Consider the following 17,650-nt stretch of genomic DNA (forward strand, 5'->3'; position numbering starts at 1 on the left):
GGGTGCCCGAAAACCGGCGAAAGGACTGGTAATGGGAGGATGGATCTGTAGGACGAAAGGAACGCTTTCCTTGGGTTGAGGCAGATGGGTGCTTTTCCCACCCGATGCTTCCGAAATAATCTCATCCAGCCGGGCACAAAAGAGTAGAGACCCGGCATAAGGAAGCCTCGAAAGCGAGCATTTAGAGGACGAATCTGCAGCCCAGACTTTTAGCCATAGCTCTCGGCGGATAGATAACGCGAGAGCCGAGGATCGGGCGACCATCGTCCCCGCATCCAGAGCCGCTTCACAGAGATATTTCCCTGCTTGGGAAATTTGTACCGCCAATGACTGAAGTTCCACAGGGGGGAGATCGGTCGCAAGGTCTTGGTTCAAACGGAGGGCCCACTCCGAGACCGCTTTGGCTACCCATGCAGATGCGAAGATTGGCCGTAAAGCTGAACCACTGGCCCCAAAGATCGACTTGGAGAGCGAGTCAATGCACCTCTCTACCGGGTCCTGAAGAGAGGAGCAGTCCGCCGCCGGGATAGCCGTGTTCTTAGCCAGGCGAGCAACTGGTGGGTCCACCTTCAGAGGAGAGGCCCATTTTTCCACGCAATCAGCTGAAAAAGGATAGAGCAAGTCCAAACGCTTTGGAACAATAAAGCGTAGACCAGGCTGGTCCCAAGCTTTTGTGACAACTACAGAAAAGTCGTTGTGTAATGGGAAGGACATAGGGGGTCTGCCTTGAACGCAAAAATGACACTCCCTGGTGGCTGGTGGAGGGAAATTCCTGCTGAACCTGGAAGGTGTCACGGATAGCAGAAACCAAACTATCCACCATGGACGCAATCTGGGAAGTCTGCTCCAGGTCCATCTCCGTATCCGAATCCTAAATCTCACTTTCCAATAGCGCGTCACCTAAGAGGGATGACATCTGTGATCTGGAACCAGGAGGGGGAGGGGATGCAGAGGCGCAGAGGAGGAATGGTGACCTGCTCTAGGACGCTTGCTAGGAAGCCTGCTTCTGGTTTGTGCGCCTTGTGACAATGTGGACTGCACCGGTGGCGATTTCTCAACCAAACGACCCAGCAAAGAAAGGGTGGAATAGGAGATTTTAGAGAGGTCTTCTACTGCCCGGGACAGGGACCTTGCACAGTCAGGTTTCCCACAGCCAGGATGGCCCTGCACTTCTGTGGGCTGCTGTAAAATAGAGGGATGGCTCTGTGCAGGCGCATGACATGCAGAGCATAGTGATAGTGACTGGCCACGAGGGAACTTTGCTGAGCATGAAGTGCAGGCATAGTAGGTGGTCCTGCAGGGTGCCTGAGGGGAGGTATTGGCCGGATCAGACATTGTGGCACAGATCTCTATGCTAGAGGGGGTAGCGATCTCCTACTAGAAAAATGGCGGTCCCAGGTCCTGTGTCTCACCCTGCAGCAGACGGAAGGAGGTACGAGCAGTGCCGCGGCGGAAAAATAAGCTCCGCCCCCTCCGACGCTGAGAGGGACGGCAGATCAGGCCGGGAAAAAGCCACTCATGGAGCCGCCATGAGCTGGGGATGTAATAGAACTGCGCCAGGGAAGCAGGGGAGCCAGGCTGCCCTGGTCAACTTTGTCTTCTTGGGGGAGGCAGGGCGGTGGGACAACCGACACCGGACAGCCTCCCAGGGAGACAGAGACGCCATGCGAATCTGTGCCCTATCCTGGAAACCTATAAAAAAAAAAGTAGAATAAAATAAATCGAAAGAGAGCCACCTCCTACGACACTAAGCTAAAAACTGATGTGATCTCTCCAGGCTGGAGGGGGTATAGCCTGCAGGGGAGGAGCTATCAATTTTCAGCCTAGTGTCGCCTCCTAGTGGCACTAGCAAGCGATACCCACGGTCCTGTGTCCCCCAATGATATGAGCGAGAAATTATTTTATTATTTATTAAACGGTTAATAAAAAGACTTGATTTTTGTTTTATTTTTAATTACCAATTCTTATCCATATGCTGCAAAAAAATTAAAAATAAATCTACGCCATAACTTGACCTGTGGTACAATTTTTAAATACATAGAATTTACCCTGGGAAGTTTTCCTGTGAATTTCTCCTTTTGTAATACAGGGTAAAAATTGCAACAAATTCACAGTGTAATTTAAGCAAATTCCGCATCAGAATTTCCATTATGAAAAATCTGTCCTGTATGGCTATACCATTATTGTCTCAAAAATATGGTGATTTTTCCATATGTCTTGTCAAGAGTATGACATGACTAGGGTTGTTTAGATACCACAATTTTGATTCAGTTTCGATACCATAAAAAAGTATTGGGATACTCGATACCACGCGGAAAAATTATATGCCCAAAAAAAAGCAGCATGCATTCCGCATTTTATGGAACGTCTGGCCATAATAGAACAGTCCTATTCCATTTTTTGGGGGGACAATATGAATGAATAAAAAAAATGGCGAATGGCACAGTTCTTATTTTTATTTTTTTTGGGCGATCACTGCATAGGAGATATGTAATATTTTATTTATTTATTGTTTACATATTTTATATATGTAAAATTGGGAAAGGGGATGATTTTTTTTTTTTTACAGTTTATTTAATAACTATTTCCCCCCTTAAGGGCTAGAAACTTGGGATCTTTTAATCCCTTGTCTATTCACCCTAATAGAGCTCTATTAGGGTGAATAGGATATCACACGCTCACTACTGCCCTGTGCATAGTACACACACAGCAGCAGGGAGCTGACCATGGCAGCCAGGGCTTCAGTAGCGTCCTGGCTGCCATGGTAACCGATCGGAGACCCGCAATTACACTGCTGGGGCTCCGATCAGAAGCTGCCACTGCCACCAATGAGGAGGAGGTGAGGGGACTCTGTGGCCACTGCCACCAATGTTCTTAATACTGGGGAGAGGGGGGGCACTGCGCCACCAATGATAATTAACGTTTAATATACAAATACAGCCGGCGGCAGAAACACATTGCTGGCACCCGACCTCTGACAGGGTGCTGCGATCCGCGGCAATTAACCTCTCAGGTGCCGCACCTGAGGTGTTGACTGCCGCGGAATGCAGCACCCTGTCAGAGGCAGGGTGGCAGCAATGTGTTTCTGCTGCCACCTGCATTTATAATGTATTAAACGTTAGTTATCATTGGTGGCGCAGTGGTCACAGCCCCTCCCCCTCCCCTCTGAGCTCTCATTGAAGGCAGCAGCAGCACAGGGAGGAGGAAGAGACTGCTTCCTTCTCCCTGTGCTTCTGAGAGCAGCACAATCCATATTCTCTGATACTGGGCTGTGCAGTAGCACAGCCTAGTACCGATAAAAGACAAATCCCGGTATCATATCGATACTGGGCTAAAAGTATCGATTGGGTATCGAAAGTTCAATACCCAAAACAAGCCTAGACATGACTACCACTGGGATTGCACTAGCAGCTAACTGGGCTTAGCACAATCCAAGTGGAAAAGGCAAAAGTGCTGAATAAAGCTATTCAGCCCCAATATCTTATCTAAATTGAGCGCCACATCAGTTAATATGCCGCAATCTCTCCATTTGTACTGCTGCACACTGGCAAACGTATAGTATAAAAGGAATTGCTCACCTGGGATTTTTGGATAACATGACTGGCCTCAAGCTGGATAGAAAACTTCACACCTAGTTCAGATGAGAATGAACTCATTGGAGACAAGGTGCCTGAAGTGAGGACAATAGTTCGAGCATTGCCACTTAGATCAGAAAATGCCTGCAATAAGGAAGAAAAAAAACAATGGGAATTATCTGCATAAATTCAACCCTAATTACTACAGAGACAAAGAATCAGATATATCACTAAAAGGTTGATAAATGCATAACATAAAACTAATTATGTGTCATTTAATAAAAGTTTTAGCCAGACTCCTACCCAATACAAAGACCATTCTGGTATGATGAGATACAACAATACAACTCCAAAGTTATTTATGATGATGTCCATAATAAAATAACCAAAAACTTGTTACATTTTTGATAAGTTTCTAAATTTCGGAAAAACAGTGTGGCACAGAGAGTTTGTCCATTTCCATAAAATCATTCATCCCTGCTTTTAAACACGCTGTATGCAGAGGTAAGGTTCGAACTGGAAAGTTTTGGGGAACCTTAACTCTTGAGACAGAGGATCACATATTTAGGAATTTCCTGTAGATATGTCATAAAAGCCTGTGATGGGAATACCTATTTAAGGCTGCACTTTGTTTTCACACTCTTCAGGTCTGTCAAGATAGGAGTTAATGTCTAAACACATAATTTGGCACAATTTAAAGGGGTTCTGCACCTTCATTTAACTGATGATCTATCCTCTCGATAGATCATCAGCTTCTGATCGGCGGGGGTCCGACACCCAGGACCCCCGCCGATCAGCTGTTTGAGAAGGCAGCGGCGCTCCAGTAGCGCCGCTGCCTTCTCACTATTTACAGCCGGGCCGCCCGCCCACTGACGTCACTTGAATGGAGCTTAGCCGCGCCCACTCTAGTTGATACAAGTCGTGACGTCAGTGGGTCGGCGGCCTGGCGGTAAACAGTGAGAAGGCCGCGGTGCTGCTGGAGCGCCGCCGCCTTCTCAAACAGCTGATCGGCGGGGGTCCCAGGTCTCGGACCCCCCGCCGATCAGAAGCTGATGATCTATCCAGAGGATAGATCATCAGTTAAATAAAAGTGCAGAACCCCTTTAAGCACTTGATAATGATGGCATATTATTCTTAGCTGAACTGTTCTCATGTGCATCCATACCAGCAAAAGACACATATCTATCAAAGCAGAATAGGCTGACATATAGTATAATTTACCACTGCTGGGTTCAAGCACCAGAAGTTTAGTGTGTAAAGCAGAGTTCTCTGACGAACACTTCTCCGGTTTTTTGGTCTTGCAAAAAATCCATTTTCATCTGCTACATCTTGTTTGTTTGTCCATGTGTAAACCCGCTGCAAGGCAATCCTGTAATCCTCTGCAAATCTAAAAAAATGAGTGTAACAAACTGTAATAAATAAACTGTTTAAATGGTATAATCACACCATCAAATTTGTTTCAAGAACATCTGTCTCCAAGACGCCATTTTTCTGCTTGCATATAATTTTTGAATAAGGCTAGTTCCACACTTGCGCTAAATCTATCCGGCGGAGGAACAGCACTTATGCCGGAAATTGGCCAAAGACCCCCAGATCCCATTATAGTTAATAGGGTCTGGCGGTGATTTGCAGTATCTGGCTAGGCCGGATATTAAGAACTCCGCCAGGCTGTTCTACTGCCGGCACAGCTTGCCAGATAACTTTAGCGTGTGGAACTAGACTAACAGAACATATTTTGTGATGGATGTTTTCTTCATGCATCTGTATGCTGACTGACTGTGTGAACGTGGCCTTAGGGTCCATTAACGGGTCCGCATCCGTTCCGCACTTTTACGGAACAGGTGCGGACCCATTCATTTTCAATGGGGCCGCATCCGCACTTCCGTTCCGCAGCCCGCAAAAAAAATAGCCACGGACAAGAAAAGGCATTTCTATCAGTGCCGGCCATGTGCGGTCCGCAAAATGAGTAACGCAAATGGCCGATGTCCGTGTTTTGCGGATCCGCAATTTGCGTACCGCAAAACACCTTGCGCCCATGTGAATGGACCCTTACTCTTTTGAATTTCATCCGTATCTTTATCACAATGGCTATTCATCAATATTGAAGAATCCCATATTGGTATAAACAATGGCTTAAAGGAGTATTCTCATCTTAATGATCACTGTTAATTCTGTTAATGATTTGACAGTGATCATTTTTCTAAATACATTTTATTACCTAATTCTTATGTTTCTTAAAACATAAATTTTTTTAGAAAATAAGTCCCCTCTTACCTGATGTTGTCTTTGGTCTCCCGTGGTTACGGCCACCTCTCCTGTCGGATCCCGCGGGGCCGCGCTTGCGCAGAAGACTGAAGATTCTCTCCCGTCCGGGCAATGTCCTGAACGTGCACGCAGCTGGAATAAGGCCAGGAATAAGTCACCATGGCGCATGCGCATTCAGGACATTGCGCGGCCCGGCCGGGAGAAAATCTTCAGTCTTCTGCACAAGCGCGGCCCGGCCGGGAGAAGAATCCAGGAAGTGAACGTCGCGCTCAAGGAAGGTAAGTAAAAAAAGGGAAGATGAGAATACCCCTTTAACAGGCCATAGGAAATGAGAAATGAACAACTGCTTTTTAGGTAAACTATTAGGCTACATGCACACGTTCAGGATTCATGTGCGGAGAATCCGCACTGAAATCCGCAGGTGTTCACAGGCAAATCCGTGCGGTCAATGCGCATTAATTGGTGCGGATTTGCATGCAGATTTGGTGCGGATTTTCCGCATGCGGATTTCACTAAGTGAATTAAGAAAATCCGGTCAGGGAAAAAAAATTAATTATTGACATGTCGCGGATTTTAAAATCCGCACCGCGGGTCAAAATCCGGGCAGGAAAAAATTTGCATCGTGTGCATTGAGAATTTCAAATTCTCATAGAATACAACGTACATGACCTACGGTGCAGATTTTCCGCGCGGAAAATCCGCACGCAATCCTGATCGTGTGCAGGGGGCCTTAGGCTGCTATTACATTTGCATTTGCGGTCCAGACCGCATTTGGTTTTGCGGATTCGAAGTTTGCTAATCTGCAATTTGCGGACCACAAAATGGATACAGTCGTCTGCTACCAGCGGCTGCCTGCCAGGAGCACCAGATACTAATGCACCTGGCAGGCAGCCTCTCTCCGGAATTCAACTGCATCGCCATCCTCAGAAAGATGATACGGTTGAATACTGTAGTGAGGGTAGAAGCATTTTGTGGTGCACTGTGGTATTTGCTTCTGCTGAAGCGGTGTTTTGTGCTATATTTAGGTATTTGGTTCTGTTGGGGTGGTATTTTGTGCTCCACTATGGTATTGCTGTCCCCACCTACTTCTGTGGTCCCTGCCTTGCCTTCTGTCAGTTTGGACCCACCTCCAACATTGGGCATCTTTTAGTTTTTTGTTTTTTTCTTGTATGCTCACTTATCTGATGAATATTAAATATATAAAACTATATCTGGCGTACACTAACCTGTTGTTTTCACGAAACAGATAGTCTAAGACAACAAAGAGTCCTTTCAATACCATTTGTGTTGGAGGGCTAAGAGTTGGAATTTTCACTACAGATTCCTGTCCATTTAGCAAAGTTGTCTTTTCCTCCTTTTCAATTACAGCAGCCAGATTTCCCTTAAAAAAAATAATAAAAAAAATAATGGTGTCATTAAAACGGATGCAAATTCCTAAACAGCAAAAAGTTAAATTATGAATTTCTGCCATAGTTTTTATGTCCATGAAAAGCACAATATTGATTCTTACCTTAAGCATAGGAAACGTTGCATTAGTTATACCCATGTCATGAAAAACTGAAAGAATCTCTTTACCATTCCACACTTTACATGACGATTCGTAATCTCTTTCCACCAAATTGTCAGCACATTGCTTTATCCAACTAGAAAATGAATAATAGAAATGAGACTTTTTCTATATTTTGCCATTTACAGTTAGGTTAATTTATTATTATTATTATTTTTATTGCTATGATGTCCGCACAGATATGTCAATTTTGCTACTCCCCATGCAAATGTTATTTAGTAAAACTTGATTACTACTACATGATAACCTATGAAATAAAAATTAGATAGGTAACACATATGCCTAACCATTTCTCCCAGGAAATAACTTACTGGCTTATATTGTAACAAACCCCTCGTAAGGGTTCATGGTCGCTGGGTCTGATACCATGGATAACCATGCTGTCTATTTCATCTCGAGCGAACAGCAACTGGGCTTCAGTAACACTAAAACTAGCAGACTCCCGGGCACAGTCCTCCATGTTGTGGGCCTCATCTAGGATTACCACCTGGTCTTTCAAGCAAATATTCATCTAGAAAACAAATGCATGATAAAGTTAAACCCAAGTAATGCATACATATGTAACAGAAATCACTGTAGGTGCAATAGGAGCTCATTTTTATTTTGGTGGCCATTATCAAAGCATGTTACAGAAATATATAAAATACTGAGACCCTCCCCCAACCTAGTAAAGTAAATGACAAAGTAAGGCTGAGTTCACATCACCATTTAGCTTTCCATACTTTTTTTTCCCCATCTAAAAAAAAACGGATCTCAGATGGAAATGGCTTAAACCGATGACAACTGATGCAACAGGATCTGTTTTTTACAGGATCATGTAAAAAACAAAAACAAAAAAATGGATCCTATGCATAACTGATGAAACAGAATCCATTTTTTTTTCTCTGACTGATCAGAAGAACGGAAAGCTAAATGGTGATATTAAGGCTACTTTCACACTTGCGCTTGATCGGATCCGTTCTGAACGGATCCGATCATATTAATGCAGACGGAGGCTCCGTTCAGTACGGATCCGTCTGCATTAATAACTTAGAAAAATTTCGCAAGTGCGCAAGTAGCCTGAGCGGATCCGTTCAGACTTTCAATGTAAAGTCAATGGGGGACGGATCCGCTTGAAGATTGAGCCATATGGGCTCATCTTCAAGCGGATCCGTTCCCATTGACTTACATTGTAAGTCTGAACGGATCCGCTCGCCTCCGCACGGCCAGGCGGACAGCTGAACGCTGTAAGCAGCGTTCAGCTGTCCGCCTGTCCGTGCGGAGGCGAGCGGAGCGGAGGCTGAACGCCGCCAGACTGATGCAGTCTGAGCGGATCCGCATCCATTCAGACTGCATCAGGGCTGGACGGAGGCGTTTGGGTCCGCTCGTGAGCTCCTTCAAACGGAGCTCACGAACGGACCCATGAACGCTAGTGTGAAAGTAGCCTAACTCAGCCTTACTTTGTCATGCACACGACCATATGTATTTTGCGGTCCACAAAAAACAAATCCGCAAAAAATACGTCTGACGTCCGCAAAAGAAAAAAAGGAACGGACATGGAAAGAAAATGTGTTCGGGTGCATGAGCCCTTAGTAAGAAAAAATATTCCCCAAATCATCTTTTATCATCCATTTGCTTTATTTTTTTTCTGCTGGAAGCAGAGCCTAAACAAATAGTTACAAATAACCATTAAATGTCGATAATCTCTCTATGTAATGGGATTAAGCGCTTATAGGTCAGCCACTCACTTAGCTGGGAGGTACCCCAGACACACAAGTATCTATCTCTGCGCTTTGAGTCCCTGTGGTCTTGTTTTCATCTTCCCACAGGAAACTAAGAAAAGGATGCCAAGACACTCCTTTAATCCTTCCACCCCTTTACCAATCACTGGAGGAGCGAAAAGAGCCGTGTAATAATATGGTTTAAAACATAACTTTTATTAACAAAACGCTAAGATAATAATCCCTATTTTCTAGAAATCAACCATGTATGTCTATACATGCTATATGTCACAGGAAGGATCATTTAATGGGAACCTGTCATCAACTTTTCACTGACCTCACTGAGGGCAGCATAAAATAGTGACAGAAATGCAGATTTCAGCGGTGTGTCACTCATGAGCTAAAAGTAAGTGGTTGCCAAGAACCGGCCTCATAATCATTGCAGCCCAGGCCTTGAAAAGAGTCAAATCTACCTGAGAAGAGTCCTGGTTATTCATAATCTCCTGCACTCTCACCCATCTGCTGATGATTGGCAGTTCTCTCCTAGACAGAAAGGGAGAAAACTAGGTAGAAGACTGTCAGTCATCAGCGGGTGGGCGGGAGAGCAGGAAGTCATGAATAACCAGGACTCTTCTCAGGTGGCTGGGACTCTTTTCCAGACCCAGTCTGCAATGATTGTGATGTTGGTTCTCGGCAACTACTTACTTTTAACTTATAAGTGACCGACCGCTGAAATCAACTCACCTGTCTCTACTTTATACTGCCGTTAGTATGGACAGCACAAACTTGATGACAGGTTCCCTTTAAAGGGCTTCTGTCACCCCCCATTTAGCAATTTTCGGTATCGGACATTAGCTATTTGCTGATGTCAGTTGAGTCCATATATATCACTCTTACCTCTCTCTGTGCTGTAATTTCAGTAAAAATCGTACTTTTATAATATGCAAATTACTTCACTACCAGCAGGTTGGGCAGTTACTTGCTGGTAGCCGCCGCATCCTAGGACTATAAACACGCCCCCTCCTCCACTTGATCGACAGGGCCAGCGAGCGCTCTCCTCCTCTCGCTGGCCCTCTCTGCCCATAAAATCCTGCGCCTGCGCCGTACCAGTCCTCATTCGGCGCAGGCACTCTGAGAGAAGGACGCTCGCTCGCCCGCTTCTTCCTCAGTGCGCCTGAGCCGATGACGTCAGCCTACACCCGGAAAAGAAGCACGCTTTTTTTCCAGGTGTAGGCTGACGTCATCGGCGCAGGCGCACTGAGGAAGGAGCGGGCAAGCAAGCGTCCTTCTCTCAGAGCGACTGCGCCGAATGAGGACCGGTACGGCGCAGGATTTGTCAGATTCCGAAAATTGCTAAATGGGGGGTGACAGAAGCCCTTTAATAGAGTCTTTTTATTGTCAGATGTCGTTTTGCTTGAAAATACAGGTGCATTTGGTAACTGGTCACTGTCACCCATACAACTTGCCTCTTTAATACGAAACAGACAAGTGCTATTCAAAATAGCTCCTATTTCTGGCTAGGCTGTATGATAAAACTAACTCTCAGCCGGATAGGATATGAGCAAAGCACTCACCCTGAAAAGCCAACCCCTGATGTAGAAGAGGATACCTTCCCCTATCCTGTCTGTCTTGCCCTACAGTATATATACGCCTACATATATATGCGCCTTTTGGTAGTCTTATACCAGCTCATCAGGGGGCACTGACAGCATGGCATTCCACTCAGAGAGTAAATGCAGTGGCAAGGATTTAGTATACTAGAAAAGGTTACGTAAGCAAGTACTATACTGTCTTACATAGCCTGTTGTTGTAAGATTTACCAAATCTCACGAGAACAACGCTCCTCCCTGGCTGAGGAGTGGTCCACAGTGATTGGACAGCATCACAGCCTGGTAGGAGACACTCACTGGGAAAAGCTGATGTCTCCTCCTCCCTGTACCAGGAACACAGCTGCAGCAGCCTCAGATCAAACAGGAGGACCGAGGCTGCTGCACACACCATCCGGCTCCATGCTAGGGGGAGGCAGTGCACGGCTGGGACCACTTAGCCTGGTTTTTGAGCTCCCAGACGTCTTTGTAATATCTGAGAGTTTAAATTTGTGTGACCGAAGTTCTTTATATACCCGACTGAAGACAAATATTTACCTTAGAAGGTTGGGGAGGGGTTAAAGAGGAAAATTGTGTGGGTGACACTGACCTTTTGCCTACAGTTACCAAATGCACCTGCATTTTCAAGAGAAATAACCTCTGACAATAAAAAGAATCTATTAGATCAATGATGGTGAACCGTTTAGAGACCGAGAGCCCAAACTGCAACCCAAAACCCACTTATTTATCACAAAGTGCCAACACAGTAATTTACCCAGAATACCAATATATTATATCTTCCATGTACTTTATCAAATAGCCTGCTTACATTCAGTGTGCTGCCTATGCCGTTCATAGTGTGCCCTACGCTGATGAATGGCAGGAAGTCTAAGGCATATTGGTACACCACAGACTTTTTTAATAGAGCGGGTGCCCACAGAGAGGGCTCCGAGTGTTGCCTCTGGCACCGATGCTATAGGTTCACCACCACTGTATTAGATGATTCTTCCCATGATATGACATATATAGATATATGCCTGCATGATTGATATGTAGAAAATAGGGCTCATCATCTTAGTATTTGGTTAATAAAGGTAAGTTGTAAAACATAATATTACACAATTCTTTCTCTATAGTGTTCAGATATTCAATACAGAGAGACATCATATACCCTTTAGGTGTAATTGCACATCCCAGTGGGCCAGATATATGAATCTCTGGCCATGCTTAAACCAGAGGGTGCCCATGGAGGAGATTCTCGGGTTCAAACTGGTGATGATAGAGCAAGTGGAATAACTGAGCCCTCCTCCCAAGAAGTCCCATACCTCAGCCACATGTGCTCCCTCCACGATATATATGGCAAAAGGACAATAATGCGTTTCTAATTTGAATAAGTACATAGTAAGTGCTTCAAGATCAATGATATCGAATTCTGCTCCTCAAGATTTTCTAGATTTAAAATTTGCATGTAATATGGTGGGAAACAAATGTGGAAGTTTTGTTTTTTATTGCTCCTTTTATTTTAATCTTAAATCATAATTACTCAGTTGAAGGGATTGACAGTTTTAAAAAACATAATAATTTTAAGACATCGGAAGCTTGTTCTAAGCTTTCTACGCTTCAGCACCACTGCTGTGGTCCTGCCCTACAGGCTTTGTTTTCATGACAGCGGAAATGACGTGACCATTGCCCCAGAGGTCTTGTGCCATATACCACTGAGGCCAGTATTGGCTGCAGAGGTAATTTCTGGTATATAAGAAGTCATCGCTGCCAAAAACATGCCTTCGTGGCTGCAGAGGATTGAAGAAGAAGTGGATTCTGAACAGTGTAGGCTTTTTGTATTTTTTTTAATACAATATATTTACAATACACATATACATAAGTATGTAGCACCTGAATGCTGTATTCTGAACAAATACATATTCATAATATTGCATAAAAATTATTTCACTTACACTTTCCCTAATTTGTGAGTCCAAAAGATAATTGTAAGGACAAAAAATAATGTCAGCTTCTGTCATTAGTTCACGAGCTGCATAGTAGGCGCAAGCACGAAGTCTTTTCCCAAGGCCTACAAGCTCTTCAATGTCCCATGCCTGATTAAATCCCAGTCTATACTGCAAAATGTTCTGCTCACTCATCTTTTGAACACCGTAGTAGTAACGACATGATGGTCCCTAAAAATAGGAACAAAAACACATTAACAGAAGAAAGCACAGCGCTCCACCATTCATTCTTTCCTCCTTGAAGTAATCAAAATGCAAGGATTTTTATCATCTAACCACATTAAATTTGAGTTATACCATTACTCAATTAAGCCAATTAATGTAATGTCCAAGATAAAAAAAAAAAAATAATAGGATTGTAATTTGCTCCTGAGGTATTTATATAAGTCAGTAAAGCTAAAGGGGTTCTCTGGGAATGATTTAAAATGGCCACCAGCAAGAATGTGAGCAGGACTAGTTGTCTCTAGAGTTGAGTTCGGGGGTTTAAAGGGATTCCGTCAGCCAGATTTTAGCTATAGAGCTTTTCATATAATCATATTAATCTCCTTTATCTAAATAAAAATATACTAGTCTTACCCCCACCTGTCTTTTCATTTTTGATAAAAATCACTTTTATTTATATGCTAATTGCCTTGTAAGGTGCCCAAGAGGCTGTCCCTCCGGCCGTTGGAGCCCAGTCGCACCCCTTATCTTGGAGCCCAGCGCTGCCCACTGTTAATTATTCACTCCTCTCTTTGTTTATTTTTTATTTTTTGCAGCGCGGCATAATCTCGCGCATGCGCCATTGATACACAAGTCTGGGCCCGCGCCGTGTCCTGGCAGCAGGGGAATCGCGCATGCGCCATCTTTCTGCGCACTTCGCTCGACCCGGAAAGGAAGAGCGGAGTGGCGCGAGCTCACCTGACAGGCGGAGGACTGAGGTGAAGAAGCGCGAGATTACTGCTCACTGCACAAAAAAAAAAGCTGAGGAGAGGAGTGAATAATTAACAGCGGGGCGGTGCTGGGTTCCAAGATAAGGGGCGCGGCTGGGCTCCAACAGCCAGAGGGACAGCCCCTTGGGCACCTTACAAGGTAATTAACACATTAATTAAAGCGATTTTTATAACAAAAATTAAAAGACAGGTGGAGGTAAGAGTAGTATATTTTTATTTAGATAAATGAGACTGATATGATGATATGAACAGTTCTGTATCGAAAATAAGGCTGACAGAATCCCTTTAAGTGAATTACGTAATGGATTCCGTTGAATCCACAACGTAATTTAATGCCGGCATGCCAAACGGAATGCCTTTAGAGGCATGCCGTCATAATACAAGTGTATGGCTAGCAGAACGGAACCCTAGAGGCTGGCCATACACTTGTATTATGCGGCATGCCGGCATTGAATTACGTGATGGATTCTGTGAGAACGGAATCCAGTGCGTAATTTACTTAAACCCTTAACCCGAACTTGAACCTGTCAAACGGCAGCTTTGCTCAACTCTAGCTGTTTCCACTCCAGAGTTTTCTAGGGTGTGAGGGGCGGGAGCTCACTCCACACTACAATAGATGGTAATTATGAGATCCTGTCTATGATATGCCATCCTGGCTGAGCAGCCTGACAGGAACACTGACCAATGTGTAGTACATGTGTTGCCAAAGTGCTTTATATAGTAAGACCCCACCCTTAGCCAGCTCTGCAAGTGGTGACAACCAGTTCTACTTACATTCTAGCACAGGTTGCTTGTGGCTATTTGAAATAATTCTTAGAGAACAGCTTTAAGGAAAGAATGCAAGAATAGCAGACATGTTTGCAGCCTAGCAACCTGGCAATCTCTCACAGATTTATATCAATGATCTTATGAAATTCCATTAGTTCAGAAAACAAGAACAGTAATTACAGAAAAAGGTACAATGTTATTCTTCCACATTTTGCCATGATACAAATTTAGCATAAAACTGTCTATATACCAAATAATTATAAGTTAGCCACACAGCCAGTTTGTTATGGCTCCGTTCACACTGCTGTCAGAGGCTCTGTTTGAAGAATCAAACGGCAGTACCATCAGATTTAATAGGAAGAATATTTTTCCAATCAAAATGATGAAAAACACAAACTCAATGGGGTCAGTCATATGATGGAAAAGCATCATGCTTTCCAGTGAAAATGGAAACCAAGTGTGAACATAGCCCAAGATATTTTTTTATAAAATTTTTATTTTTTTTCTTTCAAACGTCAGCAGAATGACAATTGATCATCAGTTGTTGAGAAGCTAATTCACACAAGTGACAACCAATATGGGTGCACCTCCATTGGCTGAAACAACAAAAACAGAAAGCAAATATAGAAGAAAAATTGCATATATCGTAAATATCTCACTTTGGCTATGGCTCTAACCTGTCTAATGATTTATAAGTATACAGTCATTTTATGTTTGGGGAAACCCATTACAGAAAATATTTCTGTCTAAAATTATGAAGCATATTATTAAACATATCAACTAAATATTCCTACAGCAAAATGCTATTCCTCTCACAACTTGTCTGCTGCAGCAATAAAATTATTAATCATCTCAATATCCTGCTGCAGGAAATCCCGGCGCAGGAAGCGGTCCCTTTAAATCATTACCCTCCATAAGAATGCTGCCTTCATCTTGTCTTGGCTCCAGAGAAGCGTTTGCTGTAAGTAGCTTATGCTACAACAGAGAATCTGTTAGCAGATGCCCCGTCAAGTGACTGCATTTTCAAGAGGACATTCAGCTCGGTTTAAAGAGCTTTCACAAGCCGTGCCAGAAATACGGTTACAGCCCAAAACGTCTTTGTGCTGAAATGTCTTCAGGGCTCTATAAAATTCCTATAAACATTTTAGGATTCCCAAACCAATGAAGGAAATGCAAGGATGCTTTAACAGTCCAGTGGGAGCTGAGCCATGTTTTTCATAATATATATATATATATATATATATATATATATACACTGCATATACCTGGCTCAGAAAGAAGTGGCCATGGGTATGTTATTTCTAAACCAAACGGGGCACTTAACCCTTCTGTATATGTGCAAAACTATGAAGGGGAAGTGTGACAGGCGTAACTTAATATTAGCTTGCCAAAGAATACAGGAAATGAACACCAACCCTTTCTTCAGAGACAAACAGAAGAGGTGCATACGTTTTCCCCTTGTCGAATTTATCATCGTAGGTGTATTTGAAGTTGATATGCTAACCTGCGCCAAATTTATGAACATGGCGCATGGGTTTTATAAATTTGGCCAACGTGTAATCTTGTTTTGCTTATTTCAATGAAAGTACATCTGGGGGGGTTACCTGGCGTGGAGTTGCGACTAGCTGCAAATTTTATTGCGACATTTTAAAAAGTTGCACTTCATAAATGTGACTTAAAAAGTGATCTACTGCCAAAACCTGACCACCTTCTCACTCCACTTCTGAAAGTGGCATGGGAAGGCACAGGTCATCAAAAGTCACACAATTTTACACAAAATTTCATATATGAAAACACTTGGACATTTATACGCCATTAAACAGGCGTAGCAGATTTGATAAATGTCTTCTAATTGGAAAATTGCTAGTTACAGAAAAAACGTGTAATAGTCCACTATGCACAACAGTGAGATGCTAAACTATTGGAAACAGTGTGGACCAAAAATCCGTTCATGTGCATGAGCCCTTACAGTGAACTCTGCAAATCAAATTTGGACAACCCTTTAACTCTTCAGACACAATATTAGTGAGTAGCACACGTTTTCTCTTTTGTATTTGAAAATAATGTTTCTACTATGCAAATTCTTTCGAAAACCAGTGCAAAAGAAGCGCAAGAAGATCCTGGCACTCTTCTTACTACATTTGATTTAAAGCTACATGACAGAGGCCTGCTTTGGTTTTCTACCATAAAATCATAGTTGGTAAGTACCACTTTGGTGTGTACTACTCTTTTTTTTTTTTTTTATATAAATTTTATTAGAAGTTCAAACAATACACTTATATAAAAACAGCAACATAAAGATATAATTTTTCCCCAATAAACATTACACCCCCCCCCCCCCCAATTCATACCCAACCCTCCCTCTTGCGATGTGTCTCCAGTTCAAATAGGGGGTTAGTAATGAGGGAGTAGAAGCAAGAAAACTATTAAAGTTCCATTCTGACCAAATTTTTATCCATTTCTCCGCAGTGTTTCTATATCTATATAGAATATTTTCATATTGCTTAATCTTCTTAACAATGTTTAACCATATAGTAATATTTGGAGTATTTTGGGAAAACCATTCCCGGGTAATCAAAAGTCTTGCCAAAAACATCTTAATCAAAAGAATCTTTTTATATTTTGGGCATTTCACCTTGGAAATGTCACCTAGGACCCAGCATTCTGCTGCATATGGAATCTCAACTTTTAATTCTCGGGTAATAAATTGCACCCCAATATTGTTTCAACTTTGTACATGTCCAGAACATATGCAAATGATCCGCCAGGGTGCATCACAACGTGGGCAGTTAGAAGAATCCCTTAGACCACATTTATTCAACCATAAAGGTGTAATATAAGTTAGGTGTAAAATATTTAATTGAACCAAAACATGATTATGAGAAAACTAAACTTAAATTTCCCAATATATCATCCCGCTCTTCGAGACAAATTCCTGGACAATCAATTTGCCGGGCCTTATGTCCAGGGAAGCTTATCTTACTAAATCGTGCTTTAAACAAAACTTTATAAAATTGTGAAATCTTAAACTTCTGACCTGTGTTTCCTATAAAGTGATTTAAAGGTATAGAACTATCTATCTCCAAAAGATCTTTTTTCTTTACACTCGCTAGTGCCGTGGAGTAGCTGAAAATACCTAAACTAAGACAAATTTAATATATTTTCTCTTTGTGCTAACTCCAAAAACTAAAGTATATTCCCATTCCCAACCACTTGTGCAACATAAAAAATATACATTTTTTTTTGCCAAT

At 42.9% G+C, this 17,650-nt stretch overlaps 1 protein-coding gene across 2 annotated transcripts in view; it reads right to left on the bottom strand.

The window, feature by feature from the left end:
* Window positions 1-17,650, bottom strand: part of BRIP1 (BRCA1 interacting helicase 1) — a 298,550-nt gene that overhangs the window by 157,823 nt on the left and 123,077 nt on the right. Inside the window, exons 8-13 of one of the 2 annotated variants that reach the window (XM_044285208.1) lie at window positions 12,649-12,870; window positions 7,719-7,918; window positions 7,351-7,483; window positions 7,067-7,221; window positions 4,797-4,962; window positions 3,579-3,719 (exon numbers count right to left, since the gene is read on the bottom strand). In XM_044285208.1, the coding sequence (XP_044141143.1) occupies window positions 3,579-3,719; window positions 4,797-4,962; window positions 7,067-7,221; window positions 7,351-7,483; window positions 7,719-7,918; window positions 12,649-12,870 (1,017 nt within the window). The remainder of the gene's footprint in view (window positions 1-3,578; window positions 3,720-4,796; window positions 4,963-7,066; window positions 7,222-7,350; window positions 7,484-7,718; window positions 7,919-12,648; window positions 12,871-17,650) is intronic. The other variant, XM_044285209.1, reaches the window with a different exon arrangement.

The sequence above is a fragment of the Bufo gargarizans genome, chromosome 3 (genome assembly GCF_014858855.1).
Source record: "Bufo gargarizans isolate SCDJY-AF-19 chromosome 3, ASM1485885v1, whole genome shotgun sequence".
Taxonomy (NCBI): Eukaryota; Metazoa; Chordata; class Amphibia; order Anura; family Bufonidae; genus Bufo; species Bufo gargarizans.